Source organism: Mus caroli, chromosome 6 (genome assembly GCF_900094665.2).
Source record: "Mus caroli chromosome 6, CAROLI_EIJ_v1.1, whole genome shotgun sequence".
NCBI classification, from domain to species: Eukaryota; Metazoa; Chordata; class Mammalia; order Rodentia; family Muridae; genus Mus; species Mus caroli.
The window spans coordinates 146152369-146170687 of NC_034575.1; the positions used below are offsets into that span (position 1 = coordinate 146152369).

General features: G+C 44.9%; 1 protein-coding gene across 4 annotated transcripts in view; it reads right to left on the bottom strand.

Moving 5' to 3' along the window:
- Nucleotides 1-18319, bottom strand: part of Tmtc1 (transmembrane O-mannosyltransferase targeting cadherins 1) — a 319404-nt gene that overhangs the window by 204390 nt on the left and 96695 nt on the right. Inside the window, exon 1 of one of the 4 annotated variants that reach the window (XM_021165345.2) lies at nt 1565-2011. The exons of the other annotated variants lie outside the window; for them this stretch is intronic. Coding sequence (XP_021021004.1) covers nt 1565-1863 — 299 coding nt within the window. The 5' untranslated portion in view covers nt 1864-2011. Of the gene's footprint in view, nt 1-1564; nt 2012-18319 lie in introns of those variants that run through there. 4 annotated transcript variants of the gene reach the window in all.

Consider the following 18319-nt stretch of genomic DNA (forward strand, 5'->3'; position numbering starts at 1 on the left):
GAATAAAAAAAAAAGCACTTCGGAAATTAAAAGGGCTAAGAAACTCTGCAGCTAAGGCTATCTTTGCGATGAAAACTAACACAACTTTCCAAAGACAAATGTTTATAAAACCTCTCCTTGGGAGTCAGATGTGTTATTTTCTCGCCGTCTTTAAAACATTAGTTTATTTGAAAGAATTACGTGAAAGCCAACTGCAGGTTTTCCTTTTCTCTCCAAAGCTCTGGGCCTGAAGGCTCACGCTGTTATTTTGCCAGCTGTCCCCAGAGATCAGTGCCATAAACTATGGCAAAGATTTCAAAACTAGTTAATACGGAGCTAATACCCTGTGAGCTGCTGTGTTCTGAACGCACACCAGCTCAAACGCGGAGCCAAGTTACACTGGATGGAGCTCATCGGTTTGGTTCCAACCCGTTCTTTCCCTCAGGATTCAAGCAGATACACCACTCTACAAATGCGTACTCTCGGTCCGGATCCACTACTTCACACCAGAAATGCTGAGTCATGGTTCCGGAGCTAGGGAAGGGGCTCTATGCGCCCTTGCACGTTCTCAGTGTGGGTCCCGGAGGCTGGGTGCAGCACCGCGGATGCAGAGGCTGGGGCTGGAAATGCCCGGGTTAGAGAGGCTATTAGCATCCCAGTACGCAAAGCCGGGTACTCAGAGTAGGGTGCCTGACACCTCTCCCTAGCTCCTGCCTGGAACACCCACAGTCTAGCAGCTTCAGGAGCATCTTAGGCCACCTGATCCGGTCCCTTTATTCCTCATCTGCCCAGCAGTACAACCTCCCTGGAGAAGCTGACAACTTGGAGCATCGCCACCCTCTGGAACCCGCTAATCGCGGGTAGGAAAAGCTCCAGCGAGAAGTCACGTCTGCCATCCCTGAAGCCCCGGGGACATAGCAGGCAGAACTCGGTCCCAACTCCGCAGCCAGGAACCTAGGTTTAGCTGGGAAGATACGGGGCAGAGCAGAGATCTCCCCGAGTACCCAAAACAGAGCGGAGAGTACCCAAAACAGAGCCAGAAGAAAACGATGTAGTGCTTCAGGACCTGAGCAAAGCCTTGAGAACCTTAAGCTGTCCGGATAATGACCAGAGGCAGAGCCAGGTGGACTCAGGACTAAGCCTGGAGCAATAGGATCAGAGTCGGACCCAAGAGAACCCAGCCAGAGCGACGAGGTCTCGGGGCAGAGCGGAGAGAACCTCGTTTAGAGAAAATCTGGGGCTGCGCTGACAGAATACTAGAGTGGTGAGGGCCTGGGACAGACCCTGGAGAACACTTAAGATAGAATCAGGAGCGCCAAGCATTGATCCCAGAGGACCTGGGGCAGAAATTGGAGAACGGAGCAGGGCAGTGGAGCAAAGCGTAGAACCTAGAGGACCAGACTGAACAGCCAGAACACGAGATAAATCCAGGAGGATCTGGCTGATGACTAGAAGACCAGGGTTAGAACTGAGAGAAAGGGGAGAACAACCTAGAGGTGGTACCGAGGGACCTGTCAGAAGTGTCCCCGCCGTACCATCCCTTCACCAGGGACAGGCGTCTAGACCCCAGGACGCACAGGCTCACCTGAAGGACAGCACGCACAGTGGCCGATAGGACTTGTGGCTGGTGCTGTCCGCCAGGCCCTTGCCCCAGAAGTCGTTAGCGAAGATGGCCCAGCGCAGCGGTGTCCCGGGCCGCACGTCGGGGTTGTTCACGATCGCCCACACATCGTCGTGTACAAACTCGCCCCGCAGCGAGCGGCCGTAGCAAAGGCAGCTGGCCCCAGCTAGCAGCGCCGCGGCCCCCGCTGGAACCAGCCCGCAGCGCGGGCGCCGCGAGGGCACGCGCTCCCCGCCGCCGCGGTCCCCGCGGGTCACCAGCATCGCACCGCCCGCACGGCCGCTCCCGCGCGGCGCGCATCCTCCCCGGCCGGGACCCGGGCGCGCGGCGGCCTGCTTGGCTCAGGCATCGCGCGCCCACTGTCCCCGCCCGGGCGCCCGGTGTTCTGCCGCCGCGGTGGCCCAGCTGCAAATAAACAGCGATCCCCCCGCCTCCCCGGGCCATCGCCGCCGCCTCCGCCCACTCTGCGCATGCCCGCTTGCGCGCCTCCGCCTCCTGGATCCTGGGACCTGAGGTCCCCAACACCTGGCCTCTACCCGCTGGCACTGCGTCCCGGACAGCCAGAGCGCACAGGTTTAGCAGGCCGCCGCAGGGCTTGAGGGGACACGCGGGAAGGCCACCCAGGGTCCCACCGGGTACGCCCAACTGCTTTCCCAGACCTGTCCCCAGCCGGTCTCAGCTGCGGAGGGGCAGGTCCCCGCCGCCTCCCGGCCGCAAATCGGCAGGCTTGTCAGGTACTTAGTCTGGACCCGGACACCCTCTCTCCCTGGAGGCGTGAGCGATTCGAAACCAGCTGGACAGATGGGGGGCAAGCTCCAGCACCCTCAGGGCTTAAAGTCTTCCAAGATGCTATGCCCCAGTCCTGGGAACGCAACGCGCGCAGCAGTCCTTTCCCCGAAGCCCAGGGGTGCATCCCCGGCTGTAACTGCCTCCTTGCTGTTTCTGCTGCTGCTTATAATAAGCCCCAGTTTTGATTTTTATTTCCGTATGGGAAGCTCTTCCTTTTGTTTTTCCCTTAAACTCTTAAGCAATGAAGGAGGCGCTGAACACATTACTTCTGGCTTTCTTTTGGTTTTGGTTTTGGTTTTGAGACACTGCCTTAGGCTGTCATTCAGGCAGTCCTGAGCATTGGCTACAGAAGAATCCTAGAGTACCCCCTACCTCAGCTGCCCAGGCCCAGCTACTTTACCTGCTATTTTACTGGATGGATCTCTTGGGTATAATTATTGTCTCCTGGGAGACTGCCTTGACCCTTAAATATAAATTAAAGCTATGGACTGCCTTGGCATTTGCCTCTGGCTCAGAAACTCCTGTCTTTCTCGAAACTGTTCTACTTTTGAATGCCAATCACAACAAATAAATGAGGTATTCCAGAAAAACACTGACTTCCCCTAGTACTGAAAAGCCCCATTGGTTCTTTCAGGCCACTTGTGAATGGACATGGCTTTATTACTGAAATTAACTGAGACTTCATACATCTAGACCCCAAACCTCAAAATAAAGTCGTCATTAAAACAATCAAAAACCAAACAACATCAAACTTTTGACAAGAAAGAAAAGAAACTTGAAATGGAAAGGAGAATGTGTTCTTTGAGCCTCCTGATGGCTCCTTAAGTTTAAACACCAGAGCACTTAATGCAACAGTTCCCAAATTAACAGGGACATAGTCCAAGACAGGATCCATTCTTGCCTCTTTTGATGTTTTGTTTATTGTTGGCTTTTCTTGGTGAATCAAAGTTGGTGAGAGAGGAGCAAAGCTGAAATCTTGTGTCCTAATGACAGCTTTCTTAGAACATCTGACCCTCAGTTACTGCTGAACCCACACACACACACACACACATACACACACACCACACCACACACTTGTGTCCTTTGCTCCCTCCATAGTAATAAAAAAAATGGATGTAGGTTTTACCTAGTGCACATTGTGCTAAGGAAGGGTAGAGACACAAAGCTACTCAAGTACTCTCTCTCTCTGTGTGTGTGTGTGTGTGTGTGTGTGTGTGTGTGTGATGAACAAGAGCTAACTAGGGACAATACCCTAAACTTAGGAGAGTGACTTCAAGAACAGATTCTATGGCAGCACACTTCTTCACAGCATTCTTTCACAAGAGGCACACCTCCCCTCGTCACAGCACTTTGGGATTTTAGGTGAAGCAGAATCAGAGTTGTCAGTGACAATGATCCTAATGAAGGGAACCCTAGATGAGACTCTAGAGAGAGGGAGAGGCATTCAGGAAGCTTAGCATGTATGTTCAGTATGTGGCATCTCGGTGCAGGCTGTCTCCAGCGATCAGTGACATTTTTACTATGGCTGCTTCAAATGATGGATTTGGAGTTCATTCAGAATCAAGATGATCTCTCACTTACAAGGTTCAGCCCAGAGCTTTCCAGTTTGGCAGTGGTGTGAGAGCCATCCACTGCGCAGAAACTTCACTTTGAGGATTGGATTTGGACTTCCTGAGACTCTGGGGAGGACACAATCAGTGATGTGGTGATGCTGTGGTGTTCAGGTTGCTAACCTTGACGCTCCACTGGTTGGAAGTATTAAATGTGTTTCAATTTATGACATCTTCGGAGCCCTACACATCTATGTTCAGAGCATGAACTGTGACCCAGGGGCACCTATAGAAAGATTCTCCGGGGGCATCATTTCCTGACCTAATCCTGCTCTGTGCCATAGAGTGCCAGTGTCAGAGAGCAGGTGCCATCAAACGGCTTGCTCCTCTCTCAAGGCACAAAACAACCATCTCAGCTAATAAAGGGCCCAAAAGGAAATTAGATTTAATATCTCACTGCTTAGTCTCCAATTATGGTTAAGAGCTTGGTAATTGCAGGAGTACTGCCTTCTAAGATATCTGTGTCCACCCAGGGCATTCTAAAACAAACGATTCCACCAGTACATTTGAGGCTCAGACAGGATCATTCATAAACATCACGGGAATGGGATTACTCAACAGTATTAGCACAACACTGGAAATTAATCAGTGGCAAGTCAATATTTTAATAAAACAGATTTCAAATTGACTGTTAAGATCTGTTGTTTGGCCAAACCTTAGTGAGGGTTCATAATGTTATCTCAGGGCCATAGATGCTGTCCACTTCCCTGTGAAATCCAGTTTTAGCATAGATACCTCTTAAATTTGATGATGCTAAATATCTGATCAGCTTTATATTCACTATTCACTCAGTGATGTCTGACCACCTTGGCTTCAGAATAATCCCGGTAGATCAGTTTAGGCAGGATCTTCTTGTACCTGCTACTTTTCTTGATACTGTGATAAAAAAAAAAAACAACCTGAAAAATGCAGTTTATGGGAGGAAGGATTTATCTAGATAACAATCTGGGGAGATGGAGTGAGTCCTGGCAAGAAAGGCCTCGGGGTGAAAGAAAGATGGCAAGAGCTTGCTTTATCCCAGAGGATCAGGAAGCAGAGAGAGGATTGCAAGTAGGTCCGGGTTATAAAAGTCAAGGCCCACCCCCACTGGCCTTTTGCATTCAAAGTACAGCACCTTCTTAACTCTGGCAGGGTATTTTAGCAGGATCCCATCCCCTGACACCCCACCCTGCACACACACACACACACACACACACACACACACACACACGCGCGCGCGCGCACACACTTAGCTCCTGAATATCAGTTCCCAGTTGGCTCCTGGCTGCATTCAGGGTTGAGCCTGATCCCTTCCCCACAGAAAGATCTTGTTGCCATGGTTCTGTGTCTGTCACCATTATTCTGAACTAAGTCTGCCTGACTGTGCTTTAACAAGTATCATTCAATAATTTGTTTTTCCTTGAATAAAGACCACTGTGATTTTCTTCATGATAACAATACTCCCTAATCAGGTAGGTTAGATACAGGAAATCAAGTGCAACGTTACAAAGGCAGACATTTAGCAAAATAATTGAAAACAAAACTTAAAAATACTAATTTTTGATGTCTAGTAATTTAAACATTATTGCTTTTTAACCCTGTGGACAATAGGCAACCTCCTAGACTTGCCCAATGCCGAGTCAGGCAAATGTGGGGCAGTCTGGGATGTCACATGTCTGAGGTAGTGGTCTTCTCAGGTCCCAAACTGGTGGCTGTAGAGGCTGAACTTTAACATTCAATCACATAGAGAGCAAATTCTGCCATTCTGTTCCTACAAGTCAAAAGCATGCATGTAGACACTACCATGGCCTGTTAGAGGAAAGGAAAATACCCTTTTTTTTTTTTTTCATCCCTGTCCTTTTGGCTCTTATCTGGGTCCGAATAATAGATGAACAAGAAAAGACTATAAACTGATTTAATATATGACTTGAAAGTCCTAGAAGGCATACAAGAATGAATACCCAAAGACAGTTAAGCCTGGTAGATTTTTTTCATTTTATTTTATGCGAATAGATGTGCTTTGCCTGCCTGAACGTCAGTGTATCATGTGCATGTAATGCCAACAAATGCCAGAAGAGGGCGGCAGAGCCCCCTGGGACTTGAGTTACAGCCAGTTGTGAGCTGCCATGTGGTGCTGGAAATCAAATTCTGGTCCTGTGGAAGAGTAGCCAGTGCTCTTAACTACTGAGCCTCTCCTGTGCTCCAGACTGGTGATTTTACATGCAGTTTGCTGGGGGATAGAAGATCATGGGAGGACATGATAGGACAGGCTGTGTGAGCAGACTGTGTTAACCAGGGAAACCTGGCAGAGCTGAGTTGCCACATCCCTGCACAGCTGGGAAAACTTGACCTGACAGGAACAATGAGGTTCTGAAGAAATGAGAGGCACAGGGACACACAGAAAAATTGGGATGAGTTGGGGAGAGCTCTCTGATAGAGAAACCACAGTACCTTGAAAGTTCAGTGAGTTTACCATGCATAGAATTAAACGGGGAAGCAGGGTTATTGCATACAACCAAACAAGAGGTGGATTATTGTATACTGCTGAACAAGAAGCCAGGTTTAGATAATCTCAGTAGGAGCGGGATCTGGAGGGGAACAGCCTTCAGGCCATAAATATCTGGGAAAAGAAAGCAATGTTGGTTTTTCTTCGCATATACTATGAGCATTCACATTTGTATTGGCTTTGCCATTCCCATGGGCCTGAGGCTTTGGGACCTTCAATATTCTGTGCTTATGTCAAAGCATGCATGTTCACTGTTTACTCAGGACTTCACAAACACACAGGGGGTCCTCTGTTCCTCACACTAATCCAGTCAGGTTTGTTCTGAGGCCTCCACATTTGGAGACTGACACCCTTGCCACCTCTCACATGTTGACTGTAACAGTTCAGTCCTTTTACTGTCATGTTCAGTGACAGTTCAGCACAGTTCCCCAGTATGTGGCCATATCTGCAAGGGGAGGAACCTTCAGGAGGCCGGGTCTGGAGGGAGGTGTGAAATCAATGGAGCTATTCCCTCGAGAAGGAGTGGCCTTTGGTTCTTCTCCTCTCCTTTGTTTCTTCTATAAGGTGAGGGTTTTTGTCCCTCCACACACTTTCCACCATGGTTGGCCCAAAGCAGTGGGGTCCTGACTGGGAGATGCTATCCAGGAAAGTGTGAGCCAAAAATAAGCCTTCCTCTTTAAAGCTGATTGTCTCAGACAACAGTGGCCTTGTGACCAGCTTCAGGCAAAGTCGGGAGGCCCTTCTGAACCAATCGCTCATCTTGAATTCCTTCAGTTTCAAATATCCAGTGTGCCAAGGAGCCTTACTTTGGATTGAGTGCCCTGAGCCCTGCCAATGAAAAGACTTGAGTTCTCCAGAGCGTTTGGAGTCTCTGGGTTTGAAACCACTGCCACATATGAAACAAATATCTTAAACCTTAAATTCAAACCATTATGCACAACAGAAAAGAACACTGCTTTCCACATGCAAGTGTTACACGTATACATTTTTATATTGCACTTACAAATCAAAGTGCTTCTTTTAGTTTCTCATACACCCTCCGTAATTTACACAAAATGTCAGAAGCACTAAAATGCCATCGCATAAATTTACATTTAAAACTAAATTCAGAGTTCCACAGAACAAAGTTGTACGAAGAGTGAAATTTTTAGGTAAAACTCTCGATCAGGTTCATGACCTCTTTATGCATTTTCTGCTTTGAGATGAGATGGGGAACATCTGGCCCGGTGTTGCATGATCTGAAACATTCTCAACAGCTCTTGTCACCAGTGGATCAGCAGAGAGGAGAATCCCAAGGTCCATGATGATGGTGATGGTGATGATGATGATGTCCTGATCATAGTATGGATCATATATTGTGCTCACTCAGGTCCATCCTGTGCTACAAAGGTAACAACCCAAAACAGAGGCATAGGCAGAGCCTCATGGTATTGCTTTAGAGGGTTTTCCACAGGTGGAAACCATCTCTGAATAAGATCAAGAGCTTATGAATAATTAGGCAACTATAAAATTATCAGCTTTGAGCACTGGTTGTTAGTGGCAGGGAGAGTGGGAAGCAGAGACACAGCTGTGGCTTGAAGGGGTCTTTTCAGAGATGTCTACTGGGCAAAGTGGAGTTCTTAAACACAGAAAAGAATTTCAGGATGGGTCAGTATGAAGTACATCTTGAGTTTATTAAAAGAGATCTTAGCATGGACCTAAGCACAGGCATTAACAGAATGAGAGGCATATAGAAAAGGATAATGCATGCACACACACACCCATACACACACACACACACACACACACACACACACACACACACACACTCGGGAGAGCCACGCCTAAGTGTATTAACAGAGGCCATGTATGTGATTTCTGAAGTTACATTGTTCAAAGGATCTCTGAAACTCCCCTCCCCCTCCCTCCCTCGCACACTCCTCTCTGTAAATGGCATCATAGGGTGGCTCCTGAGGTGTCTCAGATAGCATCACAGTTGAAAAGGGGAAGGCACAGCTCACAAGGGCTGCACCGGGAAGTTAGGCCACATTTTTATTTTTAAGACCATGAATGAAGTTCATAGTTTTGTTCACAAAATTCCCAGAAAATTGCAGATTTCTGGCTTTGAAAGGTGTCAAGAGCGTACTTCAAGGTCATGTGTGTGAAAGCCTTAAGCATGGTTCATTGCTACTTTGACATTCTTGTTTGAAAACACCTCTAGGTGAGAGGAATATTGTCTCTTTGACAGCCACCTTCACAGCAAATGCTGTTAACTGTACTGAGTTATTGGCTCTCAGCTGGTAAGTTGCTGCAGCCCGATTCATCCCATGTCTCCTTGACTTCCACTGTTTTTCTATCCTCATTTATCATTTTTGTCTTTTAAATTTAATTTTTCAAATGTCCATGTTTGGTAACTGGCTTACAAAATTCCTCAGGATTTCAGAGTCAGTTTGTGTGAGTCCCCTCAACTTGACTCTATCCATTGTCAGATAGAATATGAATGGCAGAGATTGGTGTTACAGTTTCATAACTTAGAATTGAATAGCAAACGTTGGAAGGTTATTATATTTGTGAAGAAAGAACTTTCCAAAGACAAGTCTGGCTTTTGTTCTTGGCCCCTGGAGAGGATCTAGAACATTCTGTCTGACAGGAATCTCTGCTGGTAGTTCAATGCTTGATCCAGAAGAAACCACGAGGCTCTGCCAGGAAGTTCTTTGGCCAGTTACCCACTACAAAGTCATGGCGAGCAACTAATACAAGGTGAATCAATGCAATAGCTACAATAGCTACATCCACTGTCTGTGGGTTATATTTATATTCTTTCTAATCATCATGTGTACTTTTACATGTCTGCTTCAGCAAAACATCCTCTCACCTATCTGCTTCAGCAAAACATCACATGACATAACTGAGTCTTCAAAGAAACCAGAAATTTCCACTTCACACAACCATCTGTAATTTCAGTTCCAGAGGATCAAACACCCTCTTCTAGGCTTCATAGGTATCTGACACACATATGTTTTACAGATATGCATGCAGGCAAAACACCCATACATAAAATAAAATAAAATAAAATAAAATAAAAAGAATAACTTAAAAATAAAGTTGCATATAAGCTCTAAGGTTAACTGCCTTCTTGTGTTATGGTCCTTTGGGAGTTGCCATGCCAATATGTGTAATAAAAATGCAATTTCTCTTACTGTCTTTCTGTCATTTAATTTGTAGAGTGCTCAGACAATGAATCCAGGAGGGCAGAAGAAGAAACTCTTCCATACGGGTGTTAGCGCCAGTCTGGGATGCTGACGCCTGAAGGTCAGCCACACACAGGGCATGTGACACCAAAGCCTATAGTGAGCTTCCTAGCTGGGAAGGATCCATGCACATTGTCACAGGGGAGTGGTAGATACCCAAAGAGCAGCAAGTTCTGGCTCTGTGGAAGAGCACAGGAAGCATGGCCATCTCTTCCTGATGTCACCTAGCGTGCTTCCTCTGCTGGCTGACCTTCAACTGTGACTTTTCCTGTAGTAATCCATGGATAAGAGTATGGGGCTTTCAGTGGATTCTGTGAGAAGTTCTAGCAAATGACCAAATGGAGTATGATTTTAGAAACTCTCCGAACTGGCCTTTATTTTTGGGAGGAGGATTATGTTCAAAATTCTCCTTATCTTGTTTCCTACTTCTAATGTTTTTCTATACTACAAAGGCGTGTGTTTGTGTGTGTGTGTACATGAACACACACATGCACATGCTCATGTACATATGCGGGAGGGACAATATGTGTGCATTTGCATGTGATGGTCACAGGAGGACTTTAGCAGTCATTCCTCAGGTGTCATATAAAAACTGCAACAGATACCCACAAACCTCTTTTTTGCTCCCCACTGAGAGTCTCTAGGAAGAGTTACAAAACTAAACAAAGCTAGAAAATTAAGTAAGCACTCCCTGCAATCTAGAGTGGCTATGTGTAGCTGCTGGGGTTAACATCAAGAAGAAGTGTGACTGAGTTTGTAGGGGAAGCAGCTTAACTCCAAAGGCTATCAGGAAAGAGACAAAGCATGAGAGTCGAGAGTCTGGTCGCTCTGCATAAAATATTTATTGCACTCATCAATATTAAGTGTGTTATGTCCCACTCTGTAAGTCGGGCTTTGTTTTAATGTATTAATTGAATGCTACTTCACTCTACATTTTATTAAATTACAAAGTGATCTAGTTAAGAAATGACCCTCCTGGTGACTGGAGAGATGGCTCAGTGTTTAAGAAATTACCCTCCTCACACAGGGTCCCAGGGCAGGCTCTGCTTTAACAGTTCCCTCTAGCACCTTCAGCAACATCATTGGTGGAACCTGGTGTTAAATTAACATGAGGGAGCTCCTGTTTTTAAATTACTGAGTTTACTACTGTGACCATTATAACTGTGCAAAAGACCACAGCCAAATATGCAAAGAGAGCAATAACACTATGGCGATGTGTTCTCTTCTTTTGAGACAAGATCACGTGAAACTAAGGCTGGCCCTAATGCCAGGATGTAGCTAGGGGTGACCTTGAACAACTGATCCCTGTGACTCGACCTACTAAGTGCACATGTGTGTGCCACCACACCTGATTATGCATCCTAGGTAAGCACTTTCCACACTAAGGGTCTTGCAGGTTTACATCACAGCTCACCAGTCAGACTGGTCTGAGCTATGAGCTCAAACCTCCCTCCAGTCTATTGACAGCAAAGGAGTTTGTAGGAAGAAAGGGGAGAGACAGTGATTCCTGGGTGAAAGATAAGAGGGGGATTTTACAGTATGGTGTCATTGACCAAACAGCCTGGCTTCTGTGAATTGTCTGTGAAGGGTCTGGAGGCTTCTCTGGATGGGCCACCCAAGGAAGTAGGCGTTCAACTAGCAGTAGAAGGGTTCTGAGCACATTAAGCATTACATCCACGAGGCCAGAGCTGCCTCAGAGAGAACCCTATGCACAGAGTTTTCCAGCTTGATCCTGGCACAGCCAAAATTAATGGGCTTGGGGAACAAACGACCCAATAAGGTTCTCGCCATAAGTCAGTGTCTGGCTTTCTGTCCTGTTACTAAAGGAGACGGAGAGCCCATCACGGGAGTTTATCTCTGTTGAGAAATGAAGGTTATATCTGGAGATAGACGGCTCCCTTGGGAAATAACTGTTGGTCATTCTTCCCTGCTGTGTCGCTCATCTCATTTCTTGGACAATTTTCCCACATGTGAATGAATTAGAACAGATACTAGTGACCTTTCAGATCCACTGTGGCTTATGAGAAGTGAAAAATGTCTCTCAGATTCAATTTTTCACATGTTTGTACCCCCCCTTACTTCTTTTATGGTGGTTTCAAATTATTTTAACCTTTACCCATTCCTGATGAAAGCAGAATATTGGGTTCTTTCTGAATCCTGCCTCACAGTTAGTCTCACAGACTCTATTCTTTTCTTTCCTGTTTTTCTGTGATTTTTATTTCCTGGTTCTGTTGTTGAGGGATTTAGCCAACTGAAAAGCTTGTTTCAAAGAATGAGCTTTGCACCTGCCTCTAAGAAGTTGCAAATAGAGCTGCTCACATACGGAAACACCTAGTTGGTATTTTCCATGCTAATATTCCGCCCAAGATTCAGATAACAGCTACAAAATGGCTGCATCCGGAGTGGCAATGATGCAAACCCAGGCCAGATACCTTTTGTTCTCTGTGCCCATAAAACAGCAGCTAGCTTCGGAGGTTTCATTTCAGCCCAGATCCACACACACACACCTTCCACAAACATAAACTAAAGCCAGCACTTTAGACAGGGCTCTTACATCCTCACTGTCTGTGTCTAGCTTTAGATGTGATCTGTGCCAGTGTAATAAAGGTATTTCTGATCAAATTTTAAACAGGACTAAGAAGGTTCTAATTTGGTATTTTAAAGGCAATTTCTGTAATAAGTTTTAGTGTTCTGCAATTAAATTGCCACATTAGGATATTTCTGTGAACAATGTACCTAGAAAGTAAGAAAACTCCATAAAAATACCATTAAGAACTATTTTTTAAAGGTATTTCTGCACAGATAAATGCTCCTACAGCTGGCTCTTCCGGTCTTCCCCACAATTGATTTTTTTTTCTTATGGATAAAGATGAATTCTATTTTGTCTCTGTTCCTTATTGTAGCAAACCCCAAGTCTCGCACCTGCATGGGAGCTAATTGCTCTCTTCTGCTTCCAGTGGTTTCTGGGCAAGCTGTACAGAGAGCAGGGCCTCCTGGCCAGATCAATGCCAGACCGTGTTCCAGCACTTTGAGCTGTAAGAGAAGCTGGGACTTGTGCACCAGCAGGGGTGGGGGTGGGGTTGAGCAAAGCCAGGAGCTTTGAGGGCTACCTGGCATGCAGAGAGGTGCTCAGGGAGGGAAGCTTTGATGTAAGATTATGATCCTGTTGGCAGCACAGCTCTCCTCTTCTCACTGCCCCCCTTCCCGCCCCCATCTCCCCATTATTGTAAAATGGAGAACTTACTATCAAGCAGCCCTAAGGTGTCAGCTTCCCAATCCCAGGCATTTTGAATGACAACATGGCTGCCCACCTACTTCAGCTCCCAGGGCCAGGGCATGTGTTCCTCACCCGTGAGTCACTTGGTTTCTCTGCTTTTGATGCCAGGATCAATGTATGATATTACCTCCTCCTCAAAGGAGGAGGGGTGATTTTCCTTTCTAACACATTAATTAGCCTTTATCTTCATAGCCAAAATTTCAAATGTTTTCCTATCCCTTCAGCTATAAAAAGCAGTGTATTTTATATCACACTAACAACATCCTTGGTCATTTTATCACTAATACTTGATCCATTTTTTTCAACCTGCCTAATTTTTAAAATTCTACTAAGGCTGAGTACACAGTAAAAATAAGCCAGGATAAAATAGGAGGGAATCATGCATTAGCCAGTAACAGCATTTTCCTAGGAATTTTAAGAAAAACGTGGAGCTTAAAAAAATACTTATTTATTTTTATTTTATGTGCGTTTACTTGTATGTATGTGAGCCAAATGCATACAGTGCCCATAAAGACCAGAAGAGGGCATCAGATCCTGGGATCTGGAATTAGGGATGTTTGTGAGCCATTTTATAGGTGCTGGGAACTGAACCCAGGTCCTCCACAAAAACTGCTAGTACTTTTAACACTGAGCCATCGCTCCAGCCTGGAGCCTTTAACTTTTTTACTTTCCTTTGCAATTTCAAGCTCACAGCTGGCTTTCCTCTGCCACATCTGCATTAACTCAAACATTGGAAGAAGCAGCAGATGAAGGCTCTTTGTATCACTCCTTGAAGAAAATGAAATGCCCTGGGCAAAAACAAGCTCAAGAGAGGCTTGCAGTCTCACAGAAGATCTAGATAATTCAGGACAGCTCTTCCTCTGAAGATAGAAAACCAGATTGAACAGCGACATGAAACTTGCCTTGCAATTCCAGGTTAACACTGGAGAAAGGCCAGGAGAGGGTGAGGCTCAAGCCCTGTGTCTGGGGTCTCTGTTGTACCCGGAATGAGCGGGAGACTGAGCACGGCCAGTCCAGGATGCTACTCCAAGGGAAGGCACTGGCCCTGGCAGTTTACCTCATGCATTGTGGTGAGTTTAAACCATCTTTGGATTACTGTAAATACTGTCTATAACAATCCCAGCTTTAGAAAGCTGCCTCAGATGCTGATCGGCTGTGGTGCTTTGGGACTGTGATGATTCATGATGGGAATTGAGGAGAGAATGGGGAATCAGCTGGGGCTCCACAGTCCTCTCCAAGAACTCCTAATGGCCAGACAAAAGCCAAAATGGTTCTAAAGCTCCCATCACGAAACCTCAGCTGTCACATGACCTTTCAAGAAAACAGTTAAGAGAAATAACTAAATTCCTAGAATAGGGCTGTTTCCACTGTCCCGAGAATGATGCTCCCTCCTCTGAATCCTCTGGAAAAGGTAACCCGATGCTCACATTCAGCCAGTTCTCTGTGATTCTGCCTCACCTCCCCATCATGCGAGGAAAGAAGTCTCTTGAGGCCAGTCTGCTATTGTTGTTCTAATTCTGCAGAAAATAATCTCTCCTGCTCAGCCCCGAGTTACGGACTGAAGTGGTTGCCACTCTAGAGTCACAAAATAAGTACCTTTTAATTTGTTATAATTTTTCTTTTGTTCTGACATCACTGACATCTGAGGAGAGAAAATTATGAATTAATAGTTGGGCTATACAGCTGAGTTTCATTTAAGTTATACAGTGATGCCATCTTTTCTCAAATATACATTAAAAAAAAAATGAGAGACAACTGAGCCAAAAGGTTAGTTAACACCAACAAACATGCCGTTTTTCTTGGTATTCCTTCTAGTAAACAGTAAAGCCATTTTAAAGGTGAGGTCTGTGTCTTTTTTTTTCTCAAATGACGAATGCAAGGAAGTAGTGAATTTGCTATGAATGAACTTGGTAGAACATGCTAAATACAAATCACATAAGACAATAAAAATGTTAACATTTAACCAACTGATTTATAGTCAGACTGCTGGGTTTGCAGGTATGTTTCTGCTTTTATACTTCCTAGCAGTGGTAAATAATTTTCTATAAGCTTAAACCGCCAGTATTATTTTCCATATGCCCCACAGCTGAGCCAATTGTCTGCACACACTAGCAAGCCAGATAATTGTTAATTGACAGTATGAATTTCATGTTTGACTCTATTCACAAATGTGCAGAAGGCAAGGTTTCTACCAAGCTGTGTAACATCTCCTGGGGGGGGCAGGAGGGGAAAGTCACCATTTTATCCTATTAATATATATTACACTTCTCTTCAAAGCTTAAAAAAGTAGGGAGTATTACATTTATAGAACCCTCTAGATTTTTGAGTGAAAGTGGAAGAAAAAAAAAAGTCAATATACCCAAGATGTATGCCACAAAAATCTCCAGGTAAATCCAACACTGAGGACTCATGGTATGGACTCAACACTGTCCAGTTAGGAAAGAATTTAGTCTTAGTTCTTAAGCTGGCTTTTACAAGTTCCCAGCTGGAGTCAACTCTTTATCTCTAGGGTTACAAAAGGATGTTCACTTTGGACAGTACTTGACGGAAGTATTTCAGTCCATTCAACATTCTGTCTCGAAGTGCAAACTGACAGCCACCAGCTCCTTACAACCCTTGATAACTCCAACTATCTGGAAGATAGAGATGAAGCTAATTAACATCTGGTACTGATTTCAGACTTGCTTTCCTACCTGGATGGTCTTGGAAAGTGTGTTGTTGATGTAGTTGATTAACCTATTTTAATCTCCCCAACGGCTACAGTGGTGCAAGTTCCTCGTTATCCACCCAGTGCTCTGGATTCACAAATGAAAGACACACACACACACACACACACAAACCCCTTAAATTTAACATGCCTTAATCAGCTCAATGGCTGAACCACTCCCAAACTTCCACGTTGCTAACGCCTCTCCTCCGATGCTCCTGAATTATTACTTACTAAAATCTATAGTCCATCTCTGCTACCCCAAACCCAGTGGGTGTGGAGGGGCTGGGGCCACTCTTTCTCGGCTCTTACATGATTGGCATGCCTCTCTTCCTGGAGCTCTCAAGCCCGGATCTTATTCCCCTTTCGGTTGGGATTCTGCTTCTTCTCCCAGTCCTAAAATCTGTCTACTTGCCCAGCCACTGGCCACCGGCAACTTTATTTATCAGTCAGAACCTACTGGGTGCAGGGACCCTTAGTGTCTGACATGCAGGATTCTCATGCAATTTTGGGAACCCAATTAACATAATACAAGCGTTAAATCAAATCCACAACAGTGTGTCTTCTGAAGAAGGCACTGATCAGAGAAGGAACTCGGGCAGTTCTGCAAGGAGAAAATGAAAGTTTACTTTTTAACCAAAATTATATATAAATAGAAGCCATATACAATGCTTTCTAGCACAGAATGACGTAGGCTCAGCACTTCTTCTAGTCTGACAACTAGAAAATAGTTACACCATATCACTGGCGAGCCAAAGGGTTCTTTAACAAACCCCTTTGGTTGGAATAGCTAACCTTTTCACATTGCAACATGACCCTGCCATCTATGAAGGTATCATCAGTATCCTGGGATGTATGCAGCCTGTAGGCCACAGGATAGACACACCTGGTTAGGCTGGTTAGGCTGGTTAGGCTGGTTAGGCTGGTTAGGCTGGTTAGGCTGGTTAGGCTGGTTAGGCTAGTTAGGCTGGTTAGGCTGGTTAGGCTGGTTAGGCTGGTTAGGCTGAATTGGTGTGAACAACAGTCAATTCTAGAACCTAGGCCTTGGTAACTGAAAATTTTAAGACCTTGTCAGGCCAATACGTCCTAACAGATATATTCTCCTTTGGTGTTTATCTGGAAATGTTATAGTTCTTATTTTTTTCCCCTTTTTTCTCTGATATATTTCCAAAATCTTCATTGGCTAAAGGCCAATCTCTATGAGTTCTGTTGTCAGCAATGGCTGGATTCTGCTTAGAGGGCTTGGCCCATAGTTTTACGTCACCACTTGTATCAGACTGTTGTAAGCTCTCACAGGCTGTCTCGGACGGTATTAATGCCTTCCTTGTCAGAGATCTCCATCTGATATGTATTCTCATTAAAGATCTGAATTCTTACAATTATGATATCTTGCAAAGTCATAACAGCTTCACCCAAGATAACTTAGAATGCAAGTGGCCACTCGGGTGAATGCTCACTGTAACTGACATTGTTCATTTTAGAAAGAATTTGGAGTGAAGAAGCACCATAGTGTCTACCATTGAATATCCTGCCCTCTTTTCTTAATTAGCAAAAAGACATTTCTAACCCAAATTCTGACATCCAAATAGCTTCATTAAAGGGAGGGTATTTACTGGGAGATGTAGAAAACCTCGTGATCTTTTGATTCACTAAATCTATGCCATCTGCTATCTGCTAACCCAACTCTCCCTTTGAGTATGTTTTTCTTTCTAGATGCCAGTTTCACTTCCTATGATTTTTGCCAAGACCCTCTACCTTCCTCCTTGGATCTCCTATCCTGTTTTGTAAATGTAAGTCACCCAAGAAAGGAAAGGGAGACTTTTATACAAAAGAATTCACCCTTGCCCTGGGAGAAAAGACAAGCATTTCCCAGGAATTTAGATGACTACCAACTGGGAACTTAGCAGTACACATTCTCTGACCTCAGTTATAGGCTCTTCAGATGTCAAAGCTTGGCTCCACGGGAAAAGATCTGTCTCTGATTCATTTGGGTAGAACAGGACAGTAGAAATATACAGCATGACAGATTATTTACTGGGGTGAGCTTGTGTTTCCAGCAGTTGGCAGGAGTCCAGTCGACAAGCAAAGATGGACAAAATTCATAGATTTTTTTTTTTTTTTTTGGTGAAAATCACCTTTTCAATCTCTTGTGACAACCATCTGGGTAAACTCACAAGCTGTTGTTTCCAGTGTTATCTACTTGTGCATGAACTGAAGCTAGAAACAGAAGATCTATTCCAGAAGCCAGCGCTGGACTTGGAAGAAGCTTGCTTCCCTTATATGCAAATATTCTGAGATAAGTTTTGAATAAAGGGAAAGAGAGTTAATAGCCTTGCAAATTAAAAATATGTGACTTTTACTTTTTTCTTTTAAACTTATTAGACTTACAGCCGGGTAGTGGTGGCACATGCTTTTGATCCCAGCATTTGGGAGGCAGAGGCAGGCAGATTTCTGAGTTTGAGGTCAGCCTGGTCTATAGAGTGAGTTCCAGGACCGTCAGGGCTACACAGAGAAGCCCTGTCTCGAAAAACAAAAACAAAAACAAAAACAAAAACAAAAACTTACCAATAGTCACTATGGGAAAACTCTCTCTCTCTCTCTCTCTCTCTCTCTCTCTCTCT